Source organism: Otolemur garnettii, unplaced genomic scaffold (assembly GCF_000181295.1).
Source record: "Otolemur garnettii isolate 467f Iridium unplaced genomic scaffold, OtoGar3 scaffold00013, whole genome shotgun sequence".
In the NCBI taxonomy this organism is placed as follows: domain Eukaryota; kingdom Metazoa; phylum Chordata; class Mammalia; order Primates; family Galagidae; genus Otolemur; species Otolemur garnettii.
Genome location: NW_003852408.1, coordinates 22,755,923 through 22,779,146, shown reverse-complemented (window position 1 = coordinate 22,779,146; position 23,224 = coordinate 22,755,923). Strand labels below are relative to the sequence as shown.

Genomic DNA, 23,224 nt, shown 5'->3' with positions numbered 1-23,224 from the left:
GGACACAAAATAATACCTTACACAACTGTTCAACCAGCTTCTGCAATCACATAATTTCAAATCTCTGTAACACTTTATTCTCCCTCTTTTCCTTTCTCTCTCTGTCTGCATCTCTGTCCTTCCCTGTAATCTTAGTATCTTAGCAGTTCTGCTTCTCTGATTGAGCCTTAACATTAAAATGACCTTCGCATCATCTCATACCTTTAAATATGTTGGTTCTCAAGCTCGTTAATGGAAACTCAAGAATCTTTAGAACTTCCTGTGAAACATAAGGATTACCAATCTTCATCTTCAGAAATAAATTCTGATTCAGGGGGTCCAGTATGCAGCCTAAGAATCTATGTTTTTCACAGGCATTAGATTCAGGTGATCCAAGCACCATAATTTGAACAAACACATTTAAAATGTATTTCATTGAAATTAAGGTTTTCCAATAATAGAATTTTCTTTCCATTACTAATGTACTAAAGCCAAGTCTATTTGTTTTCATTCAACAAATACTTATTATTCACTTGTTCTATGTTAGAAACATGCTCCAAGGTGGGAAAGGATGGCTGGGTATCTAGTGAAAGGCATCCAGTGTAAAGAAGCACCTGTGTTGGGGTCTTATTAATGCTATTACACATCTTCATGTTTCTCAACAGTTATTTTCTGACAATGCTTTGAGAAACCCTGTGATCTTTTGAAGCAGATTCACGTATAAAGGAAAGTCCAATTTAGTGAGACATTATGATTCATTCTGCAGTTGCCTTCCTAGGCGTCAGCCAGGACAGGTCTATTCTTTTTATGTAGATGGAATTTTCTCATAAGCTTTTTTGTTTGTTTGTTTTGTTTTCTAAGAAAACATATTACATAGAAAATTGAAAATGAAAGTCTTTACTCCAATGTAATCACCTTATTTTCATGTATAAGGTAGTAACAAATACAGAATGGATGGACAATGGACATGTTGATGCATTAGAGTCCCAGTATTCAGGCAACAGGTAACCAGAGACCATTTGGGTAACACATTTAGGTGAACAAATCAAAGCCCAAAGATATTGAGTGATTTCAATGGTAATTTTTTGGTAGAGATAAATTTATTCTTCTGGTTCATCTCTCTTTCCTTGTGTCATATACATTGTGAGAGAATTAATAGAATATTAGATCTTCATAACATAACATTCCAGAAAATTTTCATTGCTTATTATTTTTTTCTGATATGCTCCCAAACTCCTGAACTCAAGCAATCCGCCTACCTTGGCCTTCCAGAATGCTAGGACTATAGATGTGAGCCACTGCAGCCAGCTATTACCTCATTATGTTAAAATTTTTCTTACATTTTCTGGTATGAGCTATTTTTCTTTACATTAATTAGTAAAAAATAAGATTATCCTAAAATCTTATATGTTGATGGATTTCGAATTTGGACACAGATAAAAGATTATCTCAGATAAGTTGGTACTAAAACTCATCATCAATTGTATTAGAAGGTGAAATAATGACAGCTTCTATCATGGCTTTTAAAAAAATGCTGAGGATGTTGTATTTTATTTATTTCCACAGCTGGATTCTGATGGCACCATTACGATAGAGGAGCAGATTGTCCTTGTGCTAAAGGCTAAAGTACAATGTGAACTCAACATCACAGCTCAACTCCAGGAGGGAGGTAAAGATGCTAAGAAAACTGTGTTCCCTTGTGCCTCCCACCCTCCTCCTAATCCCTGTTTCCATGTGGAGAGGTCTGTAGCAGAACAATACTCTTAATCTTTTTACCCCATTTGCTTTTCTCTCCCCATGAAAGGAGTGACTTGGTTGATTACTGAGTTTGAGAATAGCAACAGGACATGTGCACATCGGCCTCTTCCTCAGATCTCCCCTTGGGATTTGTCTACTTGTGGAGGGTGTGTATGCTGGTTCACCCTTGACTATGTAGTAAGTTTGGAGGGGTAGGCTCTGACCCTGTGGATATTGCCAGACTTTTTAGGTAGAAAGTTCAATTCAGAGTAGTAAATAAGCCCACACCTCAGCCATAGTCTCCAAAAACTTTTTTTGTTAATAAAATAATAATTTTATCTCCAAATGGCTGACTCTGTGAAATCTCTCAGTTAGTTCCAAATGCAAGTGAGAAGTGGGGTGCTGTGTACTGAGCTCTCTGAATTCCCTGCTGAATGCTGCAGACAATGTTCCTCAAGTTACGCCTCTATAATAAAACATGTAGTTTGATATCTGTTTAAGACTAGTCTGTAAAATAAAAAAAGTTATGATTGATTTCTCAATTGGTTATAATCAGAGATGCAGCATGCATGATACTGATTTTTTAAAATGTATTGAGATTTAATGGCTTCTACCATAGTCAATTTTGATAAATGTTCCATGTGGTCTTCAAGGGAATGTATGTCCTCCAGTTTCTTTTTTTGCAGCTTTTTTGGCCAGGGCTGGATTTGAACCCACTACCTCTGGTATATGGGGCTGGAGCCCTAGTCCTCTGAACCACAGGCACTGCGCTGTCCTCCAGTTTCTGAGTACAGTGTTGTATAGTGTCCACTAGATGAAGCTTATTGGTTGTGTGGTTCACATGTTCTGTATGATAATTGTTTCTTATGTGCTTGGCCTTTTATTTTCTGAGATATATATCATAAAAATATCAAACTATTATGATGAATTTATAAATAAAAATTCATTAGATATTTTTCCTTCATATATTCTGAAACTGTGTTACTAGATATATGCAAGTTTAGAAATAGTATTTTTCCTGGTGAATTAAGCATTTTATTAATACAAAATAGCCCTCTTCAAGATCCTTTAGTTTGGAATATTAAAAATGTACAATTTAAAATTATTATATTAAAAATAAAAATATGTAATAAACATTACTAGTTTCTTTCTTTGATGGTTGGTATTTGCCTTGTATATCTTTTCCAATCCTTTAAAAATGTTTTAATTGTGATAAAATGCACATAGCATTAAATTAGTCATCTTACCTATTTTTAATTGTACTGTTCAGTAGTATTAAGTATATTCATGTCATGGTACAACCAAACTCCATTCAACAAGTCCTCATATTTTTCTAATTCTTTCATTAAATGTTTCTGTACTTACATTTTGGGAGTATTTTTTATAAACAGGACATGTGGACTTTTTCTTATCTATTTTGACAATTTTTTTTCTATAAACTGGAGAGTTTAGACTACATTAGTCTAATTACATTAATTGTAATTTCTAAAACATGGTTTTGTTATTTTTGTTTGTTTGTTTGTTTTTTCTGCAACCCTACCTGGAGGTTAGTGGTGTGATCATAGCTCACTGCAGCCTTGAACTCCAAAAGCCTTCCAAGTAGCTTGGTTTACAGATGCACACCACCAAGCCCAGCTAATTTTTAATGTTTTAATTTTTTGTAGAGATGGGATCTCACTATTTTGACCTGGCTTGTCTTCATTTCCTATCCTCAAGCAATCCTCCCAAAGTGTGAGGATTACAGATGTGAGCCACTGCAGTCAGCCTACAGTATTTCAATGTAATTCTGCTATGTTACTAAGGTTTCCTATTCTCTCCCCAGCTCTTTTTATGTGTCTCTTTCACTCCACTTGCTCCAACCTCCTTTTGGTTTGATTCATACTTTTTTCTCATTTCATTACCTGTCCTCCCCAACTAATTTTCAAGATATATATTTCATTCTTTTAGTGGTTATCCTAACTATGTATATATATATATATTTACTTTAAGCAAGTTTAAAGTTTACAAATAACTTCCTCCTTCCAAAAAATACAAGCAGTTTGAGATACTTTAATTGCTTCCAAATTATATGCTACTCCCACAAGGTTTTAGTTTTACCTTAATTTTATGTCATCATCTTTTTGAATTATGTCTTTTATTTATTTCATTTTTAAATTTACTTTACATTAGAATGTAGTTGTGGTGCTTTCAGATTTTTTTTTTTTGTCTGAAAATATTTGAAAGATACTTTTTTCTGGTCACATGATCATTGGTTGAAATTTATTTTTATCACCTGAAGATATCATTGCATTTTTTTCTAGCTGTCATTTTTATTGTTAATAAATCAGTTCTCAGTTTTTGCTGGTGATCAGTTTTGTCTCTCTGACTCTTTAATTTTTATAGTCTGCATTTAATTAATTACTTTATTAATTAATTTATTTTTGAGACAGAGTTTCACTTTGTTATCCCGAGTAGAGTGCTGTGACGTCATAGCTCACAGTAGCCTCAAACTCTTGGGCTCAAGTGATCCTCTTGCCTCAGCCTCCTGCCACAACACCCAGCTATTTTTGGATATAGGGTCTGGACTCCTACTCAGGCTGGTCTCGAATTCCAGACCTCAGGCAATCCACCCACCTTGGCCTCCCAGAGTGCTAGGATTATAGGCATAAGCCACTGCTCCTGGCAATATTCTGCATTTTTACTTGGTATCTAGATATAGAGTCCTTGGATTTCCTGAATCTAAACATCTGTGTATTTATTCAGTGATGAGAATGCTATTTTTGTTTAAATTTTTGATTAAATCACAGCTGTGTACATTAATACTATCACGGGGTACAGTGTGTTGTATCTATATACAATTTGAAATACTTTCATCCAACTGGTTAATATAGCCTTCATGTCATTTTCTTAGTTGCTGTGTTAAGACATTTATATTCTACATTTAGTAAGATTCACATATACCCTTATAGGATAAACCATAGGTGTGATCCCACCAATCACCCTCCCTCCACACATCCTTCCCCCTCCCCTCCCCTCCCTCACCCCTTTCCCCATATTCATGGGCTAAATTTGGGTTATGGTTTTCCTATGATAGCTATAAAAGACATGAAATTATAAAAACACTAGAAGAAAGTGTAGGGAAAACTCTTGGGGAATGCTATTTTGTTGTTGAAAATTTGTTTTTCTTCATTCCCTCTGTTATCTCCTTCTGGAACTTCAAGTTGACCTTGTGATACCACCCTTTGTGTGTCCATGTCTTATATACTTCCCTTTCCTTTGTTTCTCTACTGCTGTTTTGGTAATTTCTTTAAATCTATTTTCTAATTTTCTAGCTCTTTTTCAGCTTCATCTGACAGCTGTGCAATCCATCCATTAGTTAATTTTGATTATTATTCTTTTTATTTTCTGAAATCTACAAATTGAATTTGATAGTCCCTTGTACTTTCAATAGTCTTTTAGTCTTTTCTCTTTTTCCCAGACATGTTTTATACTGCATTGTACTTTAATAATTCTCATAACCATGGACTTTGATGGTCAATGCTGGTTACCATGCATGGTGGTTTATTTCCTTATGTGTTTAATGATTTATGATGAGGAAACTCATAAAGTCCTCATTTAAACTGCATTCATCCAAAGAAAATTCGTGTTTTTTTTTGGCATGGTGCCTAGAGGAACTATTGACCTAGGTCCACTTTAAACTAAATTTAGACCACATGTGGGTATGGGTTTGAAGAAATTTTTAGACATTTTTTTCTCAACTGTTTTCTATTCCAACTCTAAGTGTAGCCAAGAATGAAGCAAGACACTCTCTTCCTGAAGGTGATTCTGTTTCTTGTTCACTCAGTAAGGGGGGGAGGATAATTTTAGAGGGGATACTAACCTTATATAGGCATTTCTCATTCAATTTCCCAACTTCATGAGGCCTGAGGCTCATCATTTATTACCTGGAAATTATCAAAACCTGAGCTTTAAGCCAACCAGATCAGTAGAGGTATCTAAGTTAAGCTTCTAGAAGTTGGGAACAGCCCTCAATGGACAGCCAGCAAGGTAACATGGACTCAGCTCTACATGAAAGAAACTGAATTCTGCCAACAACCCGAATGAGCAAGGAGACAGATTCTCCCCTAGAGCCTCCAGAAAGGTAACGCAGCTCTGTCCAAGGTAACATGGACTCAGCTCTACATGAAAGAAACTGAATTCTGCCAACAACCCGAATGAGCAAGGAGACAGATTCTCCCCTAGAGCCTCCAGAAAGGAACGCAGCTCTGTCCAGCCCTTGATATTGGCCTTGTGGGTCTGTAAGCAGAAGGCTAGCTGAGCCCACCAGACTTTTGACCTTTAGAAATAGTGAGAAAGTAAATTCCTGTCATTTAAACTTGCTGGGTGTGTGGTAATTTGTTATAGTAGCAACGGAAAACTAACATAACATTCACTGAAGCCTCTCCTTTGGGGAAGTTGGGGTATAACCTGGCTGACAGGCTGCCTTCTTGGATGCTTGTTTTGTCACTAATGAATGGGAAGGAGTCTTGAAGGGCACAGAGGATTGACACTGATTATTTGTTAAGCTGCTACCAGGTGTCGGGGGCCATTCAAGGAACACCACTAATGCATGAGACAAAGCAGACAGAAGTATCTCCACTCTGAAGTTTCCCAAAGCCTGTGGCTTAAGAAAACAACAACAGCATAACATTTACTACTAGAAAGTGATGAGAACTCAGGGGAAAAATATAGCAGGAAAAGGAATAGTTGGATCCATGTTGGGTCACTGAGTGATGGAGGCAAGGTTAGAATTTCTCAAGGAGCAAAACATTCTGTAGCCCACCCCCCTTTTTTTTAAAATTTTGGGTTTGTTTCTTTGTCTGTTTTGTTTTATAGAAAGAGGCAAGCAGGGATCAAAGCTCAAGGCCATTCACTCTTGTAGAAATGCATCTTCTGTTTAGAAAGGCAAGAGCTTCAGTGTTTTACCTTGTTGGGGTTAACAACCACTTCTACTCAGGGCACAGAGTGGGAGCTCCTTAAATGTTGATTTCCATTCCTTGTAGCCTTTGTCCTTTTAATCCTCGAGGTAAACTTTGATATTTTAAAATCAAAGTTGGTGGAGACATCAATGGTGGAGACACCATTTTAAATGAGAAGCATTTGAGTAAAACTCTGAAGGAGGTAAGAGAATTAGTCTTGAAGCTCCGCGGCATGGCATCCAAGTCTAGGAAGAACAAACAAGGCCTGTGTGGTGAGTGCAGACCAGAGCCAGTGCCAAGGCCAGTGAGATGAGCTGGGAGAGAGGGCAGTTCCTATAGGGACTTTAGACATTGTGAAAACTTAGGCATTTTGAGGTGCGGTGCTGTTTGAAACTTTTAGGGTATGATGTCAAGAAGAAAGGAAAGGAGAGTGCGAAGGAGGATCATTGTGCATTAGTTACCAACTTGTCTGAGTCTGGTGTGATAGAAAACCCACATACAACAAGTTACATGAGCAGGTTTTTTACTTACAGATGGGCAGGAAGGGACAACAGAAGCCTAGGAGTCACTGGGCACAGCTCCCCCAAGGTTCAGGAAAGCTGCCTGAGGTAGATGGAATCTCCACTGCGCATGTCCCACTTGCCTGCAGCAGCGGGATATGGGTGGAGAGGTCAGGGGGTGTGGGGTGGTGACCCAGAAAACAGCCAGCCCTAGGCTCTATGCCTCAGGGAAGATATGATGCACTGGGGAAAAGTGCCGAAGGACATGCTGCTTCTGGGACAGGCAGCAACAGAGCCAGGCTATTCAGGCAGTTCCTTCTCTATCTCAGGATGTTATTGCCAATACATTCTATGGTTAGTCTTGAGAATTACAAGCATAGGGGGCAGGGATAACTGGATCTGTTCAATGCCACCCAGAGAACTGTCCCTCAGAAGGCAAGAATGGAATCAGGAAGACAGCCGGAGACCGTCTGCACTCATTCAGGACAGAGATGGGTGACTTGGCCCATGGTGGTGGCAGGGGAGATTGTGAGAAGTGATAGGATTCTGGACTCTTTTTGAGAGGGGCAGAGCTTAGGGGAATATTTTTTTTTTTTGAGATGAGTATTAAACTCAAGAGAAATTACTAAAATTATTGGTAAAAAGATAAATCCCAATCTTGCACCTTACCTATAAAGTGCAGTATTTCGTGTCTCATGTTCTTTAACAGAAATTTTTAAAAATCTAGGATAAAAATGTAGCTACAATTGTGATAGTTGCAAGAACTTACTACAGAACTTGTTCGCAATGACTTCCAATGTTTCTTAGATATTAACTGCTGTGACTGCTATAACTAATATATTAGAATTATTTGAATTCTTTTAATGTATACACATCAAATGTTTCTATTAGTGAGCCTTTGATGAGGCCAGGCAGATACATTTTGGAATATTTTCATTGTCTCTATCCTATTCTAGTTTCCAAAACTACTAATTTATTTTACATTTTACCACAGGCAATGACATGAAATTTTGTATTTTGAGTGTATCTGGTTCATTTTTCTTTATTTACTTTAAAGTTTTCTTTTTTTTTTTCTCATCAGAAGGCAACTGTTTCCCAGAATGGGACGGGCTCATTTGTTGGCCCAGAGGAACAGTGGGGAAAATATTGGCTGTCCCATGCCCGTCTTATATTTATGACTTCAATCATAAAGGTATGGAGTTTTGCTGAAATGATTAATTTGAAACAAATTTATTTATTTATTTATTTTTGTAATAGAATCTAAAGAAACTTGCAACATCTTTACAGGAGTTGCTCTCCGACATTGTAACCCCAATGGAACATGGGATTATATGCACAGCTTAAATAAAACATGGGCCAATTATTCAGACTGTCTTCGCTTTCTGCAGCCAGATATAAGCATTGGAAAGGTAATAGAATTTTTATATTTGTAAACCCCTAAGGGAAAGTAGAAAAATATTTTTGTTCAATTCTTGATTGTCGACTATTATCTATAAAAACCCTTTTATTCTATAACACAAGGATCTTAAAAGATAGAAGCAAAGTTGGAATCTTTTTAGATGCATATAAAACATTCTGGTAATTTCCTTACGCTAAGATACCTGCATATATACTAATAAATATATCTCTGTGTGTTTATTATATTATGTTATGTTTACATTACATTATGTTATACTATATTATATTATGTCTAAAAATCTCAGCGGGTAGTGGGAAACATGGTTCCCAACACCTCAGAGATGGTGTTGGTCAGAGTTCTTAGTTAACTATGAATGTTTACCTTCATCTCCACATTCCTGAAGGACACTGCATTTTAGAGGTGTATTTTCCCTTTAATAATATTCTCCAGTATGTGATATCATTAGTATATGAAAGATTAGAGTTGTAGGATTAAGGAGGAGCAGGGGGCATCTTATAAGATCTCCAGCACAATACCTTAATTTCACAGATGTGAGTCAACTGAGAATCAGAGATAAGGTATTTGTCAGAGTGACATCGCTTGCTGATCATGGGGGAGGGAAGTTAAAGCAGAGCCCTGATGTCCTAATTTCATATAAACACTGTTTCCAGCATAGCAATCATGAGTAAATTTAGAGAAATTCTACTAGAGAGTTATTTTTAAGTTATACATGGTATTTTAAAAGTTGTGCTGAAATTCATTTCACTAAGACCTTGTGAGCAAAACTGCCTGATGATAGATGATGCTGAGTGAATATGATAAATTGGCGTTTAAATGATTATTATGAGGACCCTAAGAATAGTCCATCACATATAAACTCTCCCCAGTTAGACATTTTTCTTTATGCCTGGTGATTTTCTGTAGGGAAGCAGGGAAGGAGAACAGTAGGGGGAAAAGTAATGAGTTGAAGGTTATTTAACCCTTAATAGGCAGAACTTCCTTTTTTTACTTTTTTTCTAACATAAAGCACTACCATCATAATTAAATGTTTAGTAATTTGCTGAAAGACTTTCAGTGTTGTGTTTCATCACTGAAAGCTTGTTGGATAAAATTAGTGAACATGAGGAGACTGTGAAATATTCTACGATGTACTAATCCCAACATTGTGTCAACATAGAAAGATTCAACATAATCTCATTGAAAGAAACATTCACTGATATTTCAGTGTACTCTGTGATGATTTTTAATGGCCACTAAATTAAATCATGATTCTAATATATTTGCACTGAACTCTAATTTTACAACCATTCTTTGTGATTACTGTGTATTTTAAGAATCAAAATAACTAAAGATGGCTAAAATACCAAAGATATGTACTATTTTATTAAAAATGATGCCAAAGTTAATTAAAATTTGAGTTTTGTTAGCATAAATAATGGCATTGACTCTATTGAATGTAAATGGACTAAACACATCATTTAAAAGGCAGAGATTATTAGAAGAGATAATGAAAGCATGACCCAATTACATGCTGTCTTCCAGAAATGTACTTTAAATATAAAGATATTGATAAACATATAAAGATAACATTTACACACACATTGAAATTAAAAGGGTAGAAAAAGGCATATACTTTGCATACTCTAAACATAAGAAAGGTCATGTGATTAAGTAAACTTCAAGGCGAGAATATTACCAAGATGGAAGAACATTTCAAAGTTATAAAAGAATCAATTTACTAAGAGAAAATATTCCTAAAAATGCATGTATTTTGGAGGTTCAAATTTCACAAGGCAAAACTTGTCAGAGATAAAAGAGGAAATAGCCAAATTTCATCTTTTAGAGTTTTCAAACACCATTTTCTCAGTGATTGATAGAACAATTAGACAAAAACTTCCATAGGACATCTCTCAAACAATTTGATTGAATTGATATTTATGGACTACTCTAATCAACAATTGCAAAATTCGTATTTTTAAAGCACACACCAAAGGTTCACCAAGACAGAACATAATGTTGGGATACAAAATAAGTCTCTATAAATTCCAAGATTGAAATTATGTTCTCTGCTCATAAGAGATTAAAAGAATATCAATTAAGATAAAATATATAGACAATTCACAAATAGTTGGAAATTACACAGTGCATGGCAGAGGTTCAAATTGAATAAATATGAAAGCCCAACATGCCAGAAATTGTAGGAAAAGCTACAGCAGAGATTAGAGGGAAATTTACATTTTTCAATGGTTAATTAGAAAAGAAGAAAGATGAAAATTCAGTTTCCACATTTTTTTTTTTTTATTGAATGGTAACTATGTACATTAATGCACTTCTGGAATACAGTGTGGGGTTTTCACACACAATCCGAAACACGTCCATCAAACTGGTTAGCATAGTGTAAGATAAACCTCAGAAGTGATCCCACCAATCCCTCTCCCTCCACCCATTCCCCCCTCCCCTCTCCCTCCCTCCTCCCTGTATTCTTAGACTGTTATTAGGTTATAGCTTTCACAAAGTTTCCACATTAAACATAATGTAATACCTACAGCATCCACTAAAATTACTGTACCAAAAATACATCAACATGAAATTCTAAAATAGGTTTTAGTAACCTTCAGGATGGGAGGACAAATAAAACAAATAAACAGATAGGACAACAGAAAATAAAACAATACAAACCGATGAACTTGACAAATGGTTTAAATACACTAATTAACAGAGATAAGAAAGTCCTATTAAAAAACATGACCCAACTGTTATATGATCTACACAAAGCTCACTTCAAAGATCGTGATAGACATATGTTATGTACATGCCATGAAATGCTATTTAGCAACAAAAAGAACAAACTATTCATATGTGTAACAATTTGGATATATCTCAAGGGTAGTATTCTGAGTGAAAAAGGCCAATCTTAAAAGGTCTCCTGGCTCAGCGTCTGTGGCTCAAGTGGCTAAGGTGCTAGCCACATACACCTAAGGTGGTGGATTTGAATCCAGCCTGGGCCCCCCAAAACAATGATGACAGCTGCAACTAAAAAATAGCCAGGCATTGTGGTGGGCGCCTGTGGTCCCAGCTACTTGGGAGGCTGAGGCAGGAGACTCGCTTGAGCCCAGGAGTTGGAGGTTGCTGTGATGCCACGGCACTCTACCCAGGGGGAATAGCTTGAGGCTCTGTCTCAAAAAAAAAAAAAAAGTCTCCTACTATAGGATTCCACTTCCATAATATTTGTGAAATGAATAAAAGTATACTAGATATGGAAAACAGATTAGTAATTGCCCAATGTTTGGGAAGGTAGAAAGGAGGAAGAAAGGGTATCAATTAAAAAAAACAGCCTAAGGGAGAACTTCATGCTGGTGGAATAGTTTTGGTTCTAGCTGCAGTAATGGTTACAAAAATGTACATACATATAAAATGGCATAGAACTATAAGTGCACACATTGCACTGATTCCTTGTTTTGATATTTTAGTGTAAAAGTGTAAGATGTAAACACTGGTGAATACTCGGTAAAGGGCACAGGGGACCTTTCTTACTATATTTTCTACTTCTTGTGAGTCTATAATTATTTTAAAATAAAACAAAATTAGCCATTCTTCTGTCTTCCTTAGAGAAGGTTCTAGTCATGTCTCTTGCCCAGTGACATGTGGGATTGTTAGCTCTTTTTTTGTTGATTAATTTAAGTTTTTTGTAGATCCTAGTTATTAAGCCTTTATCTGATTTGCAATCTGTAAATATCTTTTCCCATTCTGAAGGTTGTCTAGACGAATGACTAAAAAACATATAAAATAATGCTCATCCTCCCTAATCATCAGAAAAATACAAATCAAAACCACCCTGAGATATCACCTAACCCCAGTAAGATTAACCCACATCACAAAGTCCCAAAGCTGCAGATGCCACTGTAGATATGGAGAGAGGGGAACACTTTCACACTGTTGGTGGGCCTGAAAACCAATGCAGCCTCATTGGAATCCTACTGCTAGACATCTACTCAGAAGAAAACAAAAATAGCGTGGAAAGCTATTCAGCCATCAAAAGATGGTGACTTCACATCTTTTGTAATATCCTGGGTGGAGTTGAAACACATTCTTCTTAGTGAAGTATCATAAGAATGGAAAAGCAATTATCTAATGTGCTCAATACTAATGTGAAGCCAGCAGATGATCGGATGCATGCCCACAGGGGAGAATAACTCATTTCAATTCAAGTTGGGGAGGGGTAACGAGGGAGGAGGAGGCAAATGGGGTGCTGTCACTGAAAGGGCACAGGATGGGGGTGTCTGGCACATCTTTTGTGTGCAGGATGTAAACACAAGAGGGACTGTACCTAACCAAATCAAATATTTTAACCTGGTTGTTTGTACCCTCAAACTTGAAATAAATTTACTTTTCAAAAAAAAAAATTAAACTTGAAATAAATTAACCTGAGATGAATTTACTTTTCAAAAATAAAAAAATTAAAAAAACAAAAATTAATGAATGTATAAATTCATTTATACATGTATAAAATATGTATAAATGAACCATTTATACATATAACAATATTGATGAGTATTTAAAATAGTATGTTGACAAAAAGAGCCTTGACTGTGCTCTAATAATTCTAAGAAGTCTAAGAACAGTCGAGAAGTATAGGAAGTACTTGAACAGAGAAAGCTAATCCATGGGATAGAAATTGGAATCTGGTTATCTGGAGTTGGATGGCAGGTGGTTTTTTGACTAGCAAGAGGCACAAATAAACTTGGTTTGTCAAAACCCATCAGAATGTTCACTTAATATTTGTACATTTTATTGCATGTAAATTACTTTAAAAAGCTCAAAAAGGTTAAAGAGAACTGGAAGTCATATTCCAAGACTGACACACTATTTTTTACCAGTTTCCTGGTGAAATAGTCCTAAAATGTACGTGACTGTCTTTCCCACTGCAGCAAGACTTCTTCGACCGCCTCTCTGTAATGTACACTGTTGGCTACTCCGTCTCCTTTGCTTCCTTGGCGGTGGCTATTCTCATCATTGGTTACTTCAGGTGAGCGACCCTCAGTCCCTTCTCTGGAAAGGGACAAGTCCTGTTTCCTATTCATATAAGATGTAGAGGTCTCCCAATCTGTGTCTCCAAATATTTTTCCCAAATGCAAGTTTTTGAATTCAACCTAATATGATTATATTGTTTGACCGTTCATTTTTCATAACAAATTCAGGGATTTTTTTAATTAAAAAATGTAAGGCATCTTTTCATTATTTTAAAATATACCCTACCTCATAGGTGATTATAATCACTTTGTTGTGCTATCAAACATTGTTTATTCTAATTAACTATATTTTTGTACCCATTAATCACATAGTAATTTTTTAAAACAGCATCAAAGCAGTATGAAACCTTTGAGCCAATAGGCATGCATTGTAAGATAGAGTTGAGTGAGCTACAGACATTTTCCTTCAGTATGTAATGACTTATTTCACTTTTCTCAGAGGATTTGCCTTCATTGAACAAAAATTCATCTTAATAATCTTCAAAATGATCTGATGTCAGCAATAAAGAAATAGTATTTATTGCTTTTGTTGTGGTTTATTTTTTACTCACTTAAACCATGTCTAATTCCATTCAGTTTAATCTGAATTAACACGAAACTTTGGGCAACCAATATAGTCGGCCCTTTGTATCTCAAGGTTCAGCGTCTCCAGATTCAACCAACTGCAGATCAAAAATATTTGGGAAAAGAATAGTGTTTGTATCTTGTACTGAACATGTACAGACTTTATTTTCTTGTCATCATTCCCTAAATGATATAGTATAACGACTATTTACATAGTATCCACATTGTATTGGGTATTCTGAGTAACCTAGTGATGATTTAAAGTATATGAGAGGATGGCAGATGTTCTATGCAAATACTATACTATGTTATAAAGGGGCCTTGGGTCTCTGCAGATTTTGGTATCCACGTGAGGTCCTGGAGCCAATCCCTGGGGAGAGGGTAGGCTGGCCAGTGGTGGCCGTGGTGGATACTGGGTGTCTGTCTCCATTTCTAATTTTATGCAGATCTAAATACTGAATGTTTCTCTCCATAGACGATTGCATTGCACTAGGAACTATATCCACATGCACTTATTTGTATCTTTCATGCTGAGAGCTACAAGCATCTTTGTCAAAGACAGAGTGGTCCATGCTCACATAGGGGTAAAGGAGCTGCAGTCCCTGATGATGCAGGGTGATCTACAAAGCTCCATTGAGGCACCTACTGTAGACAAATCGCAATATGTAAGTGTTTTCACCTTTTTCTCTGATTACAGATTTGTACAATGTTATTAATAAATAAAAATGTATAGTCCACTAAATACGTGTTAACTTGTTTTGCTTACTAATCTCTCAACTAACCAAAATAGACTACTAATTTGAATAGTGATGATTGTTCCCTCAATCCTGTCCCCTCATGACTAATCACAAGTCAGTTTAGATGATTAAAAGGGCTTGGGTTCTCTTCTTAAGAACATTCTGGAATGGAAACTGCAGAAAGGACATGATCTGAATGGCATTTGATGTATGTACCATAGCCACTGTCAGGCTTACCACTTTGGAAAGTAAAAATTTCATTAATAAAACCAGAAACTTGGTATTTAAAAGTCCATGATACTTAGTTCCTTTATTGGAGACTGAAAACCTTGTTCTAATATAAAATTTGGTGGTATTTTATTCTGCTCTTAAATGTCTTGGTGTTAGTTGGTATAGAGCCACTCAGTAATGCAGTTAATCAGATCCCTGGAGCAATATATCTGGAAATTAGACAAAGCAGATTCATTGTCTGGAGGGTATCAATTAATCTGTCTGTATCTGTGCCTTTGCCCTGTAACTTTGTAGTCCCTGCTAATTCTGATTCTGGGCTGACTTTGTGACTTGCTTTACCCAACAGAAGGAAGAGGGAGGGACAGTGAGCTAGTTGAGAGTGAACCTCTCTGAGGGAACCTGGCCAAGGTGTGCTGAGCCCAGATCAGCAGAACCATCTAGTTAATCCATGGATTTATGACATGTTCAATGTTGATTAAGTCATTAACATTTGGGGCAGTTAATATGCAGCAATAGTTGCATAAAAAGGCCACAATAAAATAAATTCATGGTGGAAATACAGATAATCTTTGCTTCTTTATGCTTTTCTATACTTTCCTGTTTTTCTCTGATGATCATATATTACATAAAGGGAAAAACTAAGAAAGTAATTTTTTGTAACTTCTAAAAGAATAAAAACTTATTTAAAAAAATAGAATCAAATAAAAGTCTTAAAAAATGCTGTGCTAAATAACTTTGTCCTGGTCTCTCAAAAGTCTTGGCCTTTCTAGGTACAGGATACATTTCAGACTTTAAAAAAAGAACTTGAACTGTATTTAGTGGTGCAATGTTGGCATCCAGTACAATGAAGAGTTCTAATGTGATGCAATTCTGGTTTATTTGTAACAGATCGGATGCAAGATTGCTGTTGTGATGTTTATTTACTTCTTGGCTACAAACTACTATTGGATCCTGGTGGAAGGTCTCTACCTACATAGTCTAATCTTTGTGGCTTTTTTTTCGGACTCCAGATACCTGTGGGGCTTCATCTTGATAGGCTGGGGTAAAGCGTTACTTTTCCTTTTAAACTGGATTATGGATTTGAGGACTTTCTGTCACTGCCCATCATTAGCATTCCTGCAGCCATTTCCCCCAAATAATCCTTCTCCCTATCATTCATGATTCCCCCCTCTTTCTCTTTCATTGTTCTGTTTTTAGATGAAAATTATGAAGATCAAGCCTATAGTCCTCCCAGCGGTAACAAACTTTTCATGTTTAATTTATGGTGAATGTTCTTCAGCCAGACTCTTGATAGGATTCTTCGGAGGCAACCTAAGAACACGTGGTTAGCCAGACACATTTAGAACTGCTTCGTTCATGTCCTGTCAGTGCTCTGCTTTATGAATAATTTCATCTTAAAATTTTTTGTTTCTGAATTTCTAAGCGATAATGCCATATCTTTGATTTGTATTTCTGGATCATATAAAGGAATTTATAGCAATAGAACTGTCTTGACGACATTTAACAAATACAAATTGCAAACTAATTATGTGTGCTTACCACGTCTTTTAGAAGAAAGGAATTTAGATTAACGTTGGCATAAATAGTTCAAAAGAAAAGAATATTCACCTCCCATCCCAGAAATGACTTATCAGTACCGGAAGGAGTACTGGATTAGGCAGTAACTCTACATGACACAGAGAATAAATTGTTTGCTTATTAAAATTCAAAGGGAATTAAAACTTGTATGTAGTTAAAATTGAACAGAGTCAAAAGATTAACAATTGCAGACCTCAATTTATGTTTTAATATTTAAATTATGAGATGCCCAGCACAGGAAAAAAATTCACTAAATAGCTTAAGATGAAATTTATAAAAAATTTATAAATTTTTTTCTCCTCCCAAACAAGAATATTCCTGTGCCTGTTTGCCCTTAAAATTTTTTCAAAATTTGAAATGTTAAGTAAGGAATATTGAATTTCCTGCTAGCTTTAAGAAGATTAATAAACTTTAAGAAGACAAAGGATCAATTTACCATTACATTTCATTTATTATGAAATAATCATCGCAAATAAAATTTTATTTCTGAAGGCAGCTCATCCGTTTTAAAGGTTTCTCTTCTCTTCGACCAGCAATTACTAACATAAAAAAGATAGATTTTATTTTTTTAGAGCACTTTGGAAATTTCCTTGACTGTTTCTTTCAAATCAAAATTTTATCCATGTGCCCACGTAGTTACTAGAAGTTGGTAAAGGTGTTGATAGAGAATTCAGTGATGAATGTAGATGTTTGTTTGTATTATATTTTATTTTTTCAAATTTCTCCATCATTGCAATCATCACGGTCACACTCATTATAAATTCTCTTTTCTCGGTTTTCTTTTTGGTTTGCTGACTAACTGGTGCAGGCCTCCTCATCAACTCTGTTTGGCTGCATCACTGTTTGTCCTTCCTTAGAATCAGGAGTTTGTCCTCCTGAAACCCAGGAAACTGGCTTTCACAGTTTTCTATGAAAATGAAAAGAAAAATTACTAAATAATGACCTAATATGCAAGTATGGATTTCTTATCTTCCTTTACAACTTTTTGGGCATAAAAGTTTTGGCATTGGAACAACTAAATAGATAAGCATCACCACTTGAAATCTTCATTTTACGGATCAACCATTTAGCAGGGAATATTGTTTAAATACAGAGATACGTGTTAAAGCTCCCCATCTGAGAAGCATGCCTTCTGACCCTTTATTTTGTTTGTCTGTCTGCCTGTTCTGATCATTAGTATCATATTCAACATTTTTAATTTATAAAACCTGTTTTTCATAAAATTTATTTATAATGGCATGTTTTATGGAAATCACTCAACTTTTAGTAAATGCATATATTGAGTGCTATTTAAATCCATTTACAAATTTACTTAAATTAACATTTAAATTTGAAATAACATTTAAATTGCAAATGTTTGGGAGTATTTATTTGTTCTAAATTGTGTAATAATGTTATGCTAAGATTGGTGATCAAAAATTCTTAAAGAATCCCAAAGTGGTTTTCCATTTTTTTTTCCTGTAATCCTTTTTTGTTGTTGAGACAGAGTCTCTCTTTATTGCCCTTAGTAGAGTGCCATGGCATCACACAGCTCACAGCAACCTCCAACTCCTGGGCTTAAGTGATTTTCTTACCTCAGCCTCCCAAGTAGCTGGGACTACAGACGCCCACCACAATGCCTGGATATTTTTTGGTTGCAGTTCGGCCGGGGCTGGGTTTAGAACCCGCCACCCTTGGTATATGGGGCCAGCGCCCTACTCACTGAACCACAGGCCCTGCCTGGTTTTCCATTTTTCATTCCTCCATGATTGTCTCCATGCTAGTCTTATGCACAAGAATCTTATAAGACAGTGAGAAAAGCCAGTGATGCCTAGAGGAGAGATTTGATATAATTATCACCTATAACATGATGCCAACTCAAGTGCCATTAATCAAGATTACATAGAGCATCATTCAGTGAATTGCCAGATCAGGAGATTGCAAAGGAAGCAGGAGATACATAGTGTGATCTAAAAAGGATAAAATGTGAAGACTTTGATCAAGGACAGAAGCTTGTGAAGGTAGCCAGCTAAGGAAGCTGTTCTAACCATCCTCTCAGAAGCAGCTATGCCCTCCCCTTACATTTTGTCATTCTTTTTTCTTCATAGCTCTAATTGATAATTTAAGTTGTTTTTATTAACTTTCCCTCCTTCATCACACTGTAAGTTGCAGGAAAATAGGGATATTATCTATTTAATTTGGTCATTGTTTTTATCTTCTAGAACAATCCTTGATATATATATAGGCACTTAATAAATGATTAACTCATGGATGGATGGATAGATAGATAAAATATGCAAGCTGCACTAGGAAATAACTAGAATTAGGTTGATCATTTTGATAAAAATTTCCTAGAAGAAAGAATTTCAGCAAATTTAAAAAAGAATTATATAGAAATAACAAAGGAATTCTTTATTGTGAATTTAAACTTATTTTTGAAATTTCTGTTCATCTGAACCTATTTTTTGTTCAATTTGTTGCTAAGAAAGGATATCTAAACAATTACAAATGTGTGTTTTTAAAGGGTAAGTAATTTAATATCATGCTTGATAAAAAATGCTCTAAGCTAGATTAAAGTGTTGATAAATGGATTAATAATCTGTGACATACGTATACAATGGAATACTATTCAGCCATAAAAAGATGGATACTTTACATCTTTTGTATTTAACTGGATGGAGTTGAAGCATATTCTTTTCTTCTCTTTTCTTTTCTTTTCTTTTCTTTTCTTTTCTTTTCTTTTCTTTTCTTTTCTTTTCTTTTCTTTTCTTTTTGAGGCAGAGTCTGACTCTTGTTTCCCTGGGTAGAGTGCCCTGGCATCATCATACGTTACAGCAACCTCAAACTCTTGGGCTCAAGCAATCCTCCTGTCTCAGCCTCCCAAGTAGCTGGGATTACTGGTGCCCACCACAGTGCCTGGCTAGTTTTTCTGTTTTTGTTAGTAGAGATGGGGTCTTGCTCATGCTCATGCTGGTCTTGACTTCCTGAGCTCAAGTAAGTCACCTACCTTAGCCTCCCAGAGCGCTAGGATTATAGGCCTGAGCTACCACATCTGACAAAGCACATTCTTCTTAGTAAACTATCACAAGAACCAAAAAGCAAGTATCCAATGTACTCAATACTAGCATGCAACTAGTAAATAAACAGTTACCACACACGTGAGAGAAAAACGCAATTGAATTTGAATGGATGGAAGATGGAAGGATGGAGGTTGATTGGTAAGCTCTACCTGAGGTGCACAATGTCAGGACACACCTTCTGGGTAAAGGGCTCGACTGCTACTAGAACTTTTCCTTACAAGCACAAACAATGAGCCTAATCATTTGTACCTTCATTTTATTTTATTTTTTATTGTTTGGGATCCAGTGAGGGTACAAAGAATTAAGTTAAACTAATTGCTTTTGTTAGGTAAAGTCCGTCTTATAATTGTATCCCACCTCCAAAAGGTGTGACATACAACATGATCCCCCATCTCCCTCCCTCCTCCCCATCCCTTCTCATTCCTCTACCCCTCACCTTGTACCTTCATTTTAATCTGAAATAACAAAATAAATAAATAAATACATTTACCGACCCTACTCATGCAAGATAATGTTAAACAAAAGAATAGTTGTTATAATTGGTGTATCTCCCTGTATATCCTAAAAAAATTTTTCTTCTCCCTTTGTAAGGTGCTTCCTAGCTTTTGAAGTGTTTTCATTATGGTCTCCATGTAGTCTTCATTTTAACATTTTGTAAAGGCCTCATCATGACAAGTCACCTGTTAAGTGTTTCAGTCCGCCATTGCAGTGTTCCATGAAAAGTATGGCTTATCATGATTTTTGTGGTATCATGGTCGAATCAAGCATAACATGAACGAACAGTCAACTTTTATGAGGGGGGAAAAGAATCACGGTCAGTATAATGGACTTGATGTTTGCAAGCACTGCAGGTGTTTATCATTTATGAAGGAAAAGTATCTCATGCTCAGATCATCAAAAGAACATATTGATCACCCTTTGCTAAGTTATTAATGCATGCAAATGCTTCTGTCTGGGACCATTGTAAGCCCAAAAAGGAAGAGGTCAAAATTTCCTAATTTTATAGCTTTATGTGTAGCCTCTCTATGCCTTCTACTTTTAAAATGGAAAAGTTCTAAGTTTTTAAAAATATCAGCATCCCTTGGATTTTCACAAGTTCTTCTCATTGTTCCACTCTTTAAAAGCATGTGGCTGTCAGTGTGGCAGGCATCCAAGTCAAATGCAGCAACCACCACCTGCTTCTGGCCCCAGGAACGTCAGTCTCCTCCAAACGGGGCTTTACCCTACATTGCTCACTTGACCAGCCTTCATCTTCAGACTTTCAAGAACAAACAGCCATGTTCTCGCTCATTTCTCAAACTGACAAGATGACATTTTGGGGACTTTTCTTGTTCCATATCAACATTTTTCACGTCTGTTTTTCTCTCTCAACTGCTAATCGTATTTTCTTATGTGTGGTGAATATGAGAAAAGAAAAACTGTTAGTCTTAAAAGAAATACAGTGTCTGAATCCTTTTCTGATTGCAGGGTTTCCAGCAGCGTTTGCCGCTGCCTGGGCTGTGGCGCGAGCAACCCTGGCTGATGGAAGGTGAGTGGAAAAGAAGTAAAGAGAGAGCCTGGGTCTCCAGCCTTCCTTCTCTGATTTCAACTTCTTGCTGTTCTTGATGCCGACACCCTTTAGAGATGTCACGTGGGAAATTACCTTGCTCCAATGGTATCCTCTGATAGATTATTAAATACCAGCAAGCCTTCTGTCCCAGGGGTCACACAACAGGAAGGTTCACAGACCGGAGTAAGATGTCTGAACTCTATGGTTAATGGAAATCAATTCAAAACATAGTGCATGAAGCAAGGAGAAAGAGAAGGGTAAGGGAACCCACGCAGGGCATAGTGTGAGCAGGTGGAAGGACCGTACTGCCTGATTCTGGAGTTGGGGAGGTTCCTGTCTCTCTCCCCGTTACTTCAGCTTCCTCCCTGGTTATGACGACTGGAGATGAGGTTGTAGAAAGGGAACTTACAGACTGGGGGTCCCTGGGCTAATGGGCACACGCTTGCTGTCTCAGAGAGGTGAAGAGGAGAGCACGCTGGCCGCTGCAGGAGATTCCCATTAGCCTGCTGAGCATTCCGTGGGCAAAGGGCATATGGGAATGGGTTTCACCACCCAGTGGCTGAATAGTGAGCCTCTCCTGTGTCAGGGCTATTTGTGGCTCTTGTGTATTTAGCATATCAGGAACACTGCCCATTTCCCTCATGTATTTTTAGTACCTGTGTTTAATATGCATGTACTACTTGCTAATTACTTATTTATATTCAATGAAAACTAGGGGTTTCATCTATCACATTTTTTTTATCTTCCATAGAACTGAATATTTTAAAATAATAAAACAAATGCACATCGGAAGTGGAATCCATCCTTATCTGTGAATCATTAGATCTTCCAGGTAGCATGGGCTTAATTTAAAGTTGCATTTGAAAGTGCAAGTATAATGTGTCAATTAACAAAAAACAAACTGGTTTCTTTGTGGAAAGAGATGTACAGGGTTATGGAGCTGAGTGATGGTAAAGAACTCTTTCTTTAGATTTGGACAGACTGGAGTTCAAATCTTGTTTTTTCTGCTGCTAGTTTTGGGATGATGGGGAGGATCCATGACTTCTGTATCTCAGCTCCTCATTTATAAAACAGACATAATTACGTATAAATGCAGAGACACTCAGCCCAGTGCTGGCAGATTAAATGGGAGTGTGCTTGGGGGTGGGGGGTGTGACAGGGCTGTTCTGCCACTTCTTGGTTCTGTGACAGCAGACATGCAACCTAACCTCTCTGAGCTTCAGTTTTCTCTTCCAGCAAGTGATGATAAAATGACTACTATTCTTCACAGGGTTGTGGGTGTAAGATTAAATGTGCTAATGAACGTGAATGTGTGTAATATACTGGTAGTAAGTGCCGAGTACTCATTAGCGAATGTTATTCCTTTAATTCTAATTCTTTCATTAGTTTGTACTTACAGGTAATATCTGATGAGACAATTAAAAAATAACATTTCTGTTTATTGTTATTCCATTAGAAAGCAGGACTCATCCTTACGTTAATTTAGCTTATGACATTTTGATTTTTATCCTGTCAAGTTGATGGGACCCACGATTTACAAATACTCTACCTTCTTAGGATGCTTGAAATCTACTGTTCCATCAGATAAAATCTTCCTTATCAAATTCCTGTAGCATATGATATGCATATTATATAATTATCCCTTTGTTATCTATCATCTTATTTCTCTTGATGTGCAGGTGTAACAGTCTTATTTTTTACAACTAACTGAATTTTAGATGTCTGTGAGTGACATTCTCTGTTTTACAATAGAGAACTCTCCACTGCCTATCCATCCATTCTCACGGATGCATTTGGCCATTTTTCTCCATTTGCTAAGTAGCTACTGAACAATGGTAGAGTTTGAGCCCATATAATTATGAGTTATTAAGAGATGTGATTTTTCTTTTGTTCACTAGTGGTGATGGTGTCTCTCAGCCTCAGT

At 36.4% G+C, this 23,224-nt stretch overlaps 1 protein-coding gene across 1 annotated transcript in view; it reads left to right on the top strand.

Moving 5' to 3' along the window:
* The window catches only part of PTH2R (parathyroid hormone 2 receptor), an 89,494-nt gene that overhangs the window by 30,205 nt on the left and 36,065 nt on the right, over positions 1-23,224 (top strand). The window contains exons 2-8 of the mRNA XM_012802127.1: positions 1,546-1,648; positions 8,235-8,345; positions 8,441-8,562; positions 13,481-13,578; positions 14,622-14,811; positions 16,003-16,156; positions 21,219-21,279. Coding sequence (XP_012657581.1) covers positions 1,546-1,648; positions 8,235-8,345; positions 8,441-8,562; positions 13,481-13,578; positions 14,622-14,811; positions 16,003-16,156; positions 21,219-21,279 — 839 coding nt within the window. The remainder of the gene's footprint in view (positions 1-1,545; positions 1,649-8,234; positions 8,346-8,440; positions 8,563-13,480; positions 13,579-14,621; positions 14,812-16,002; positions 16,157-21,218; positions 21,280-23,224) is intronic.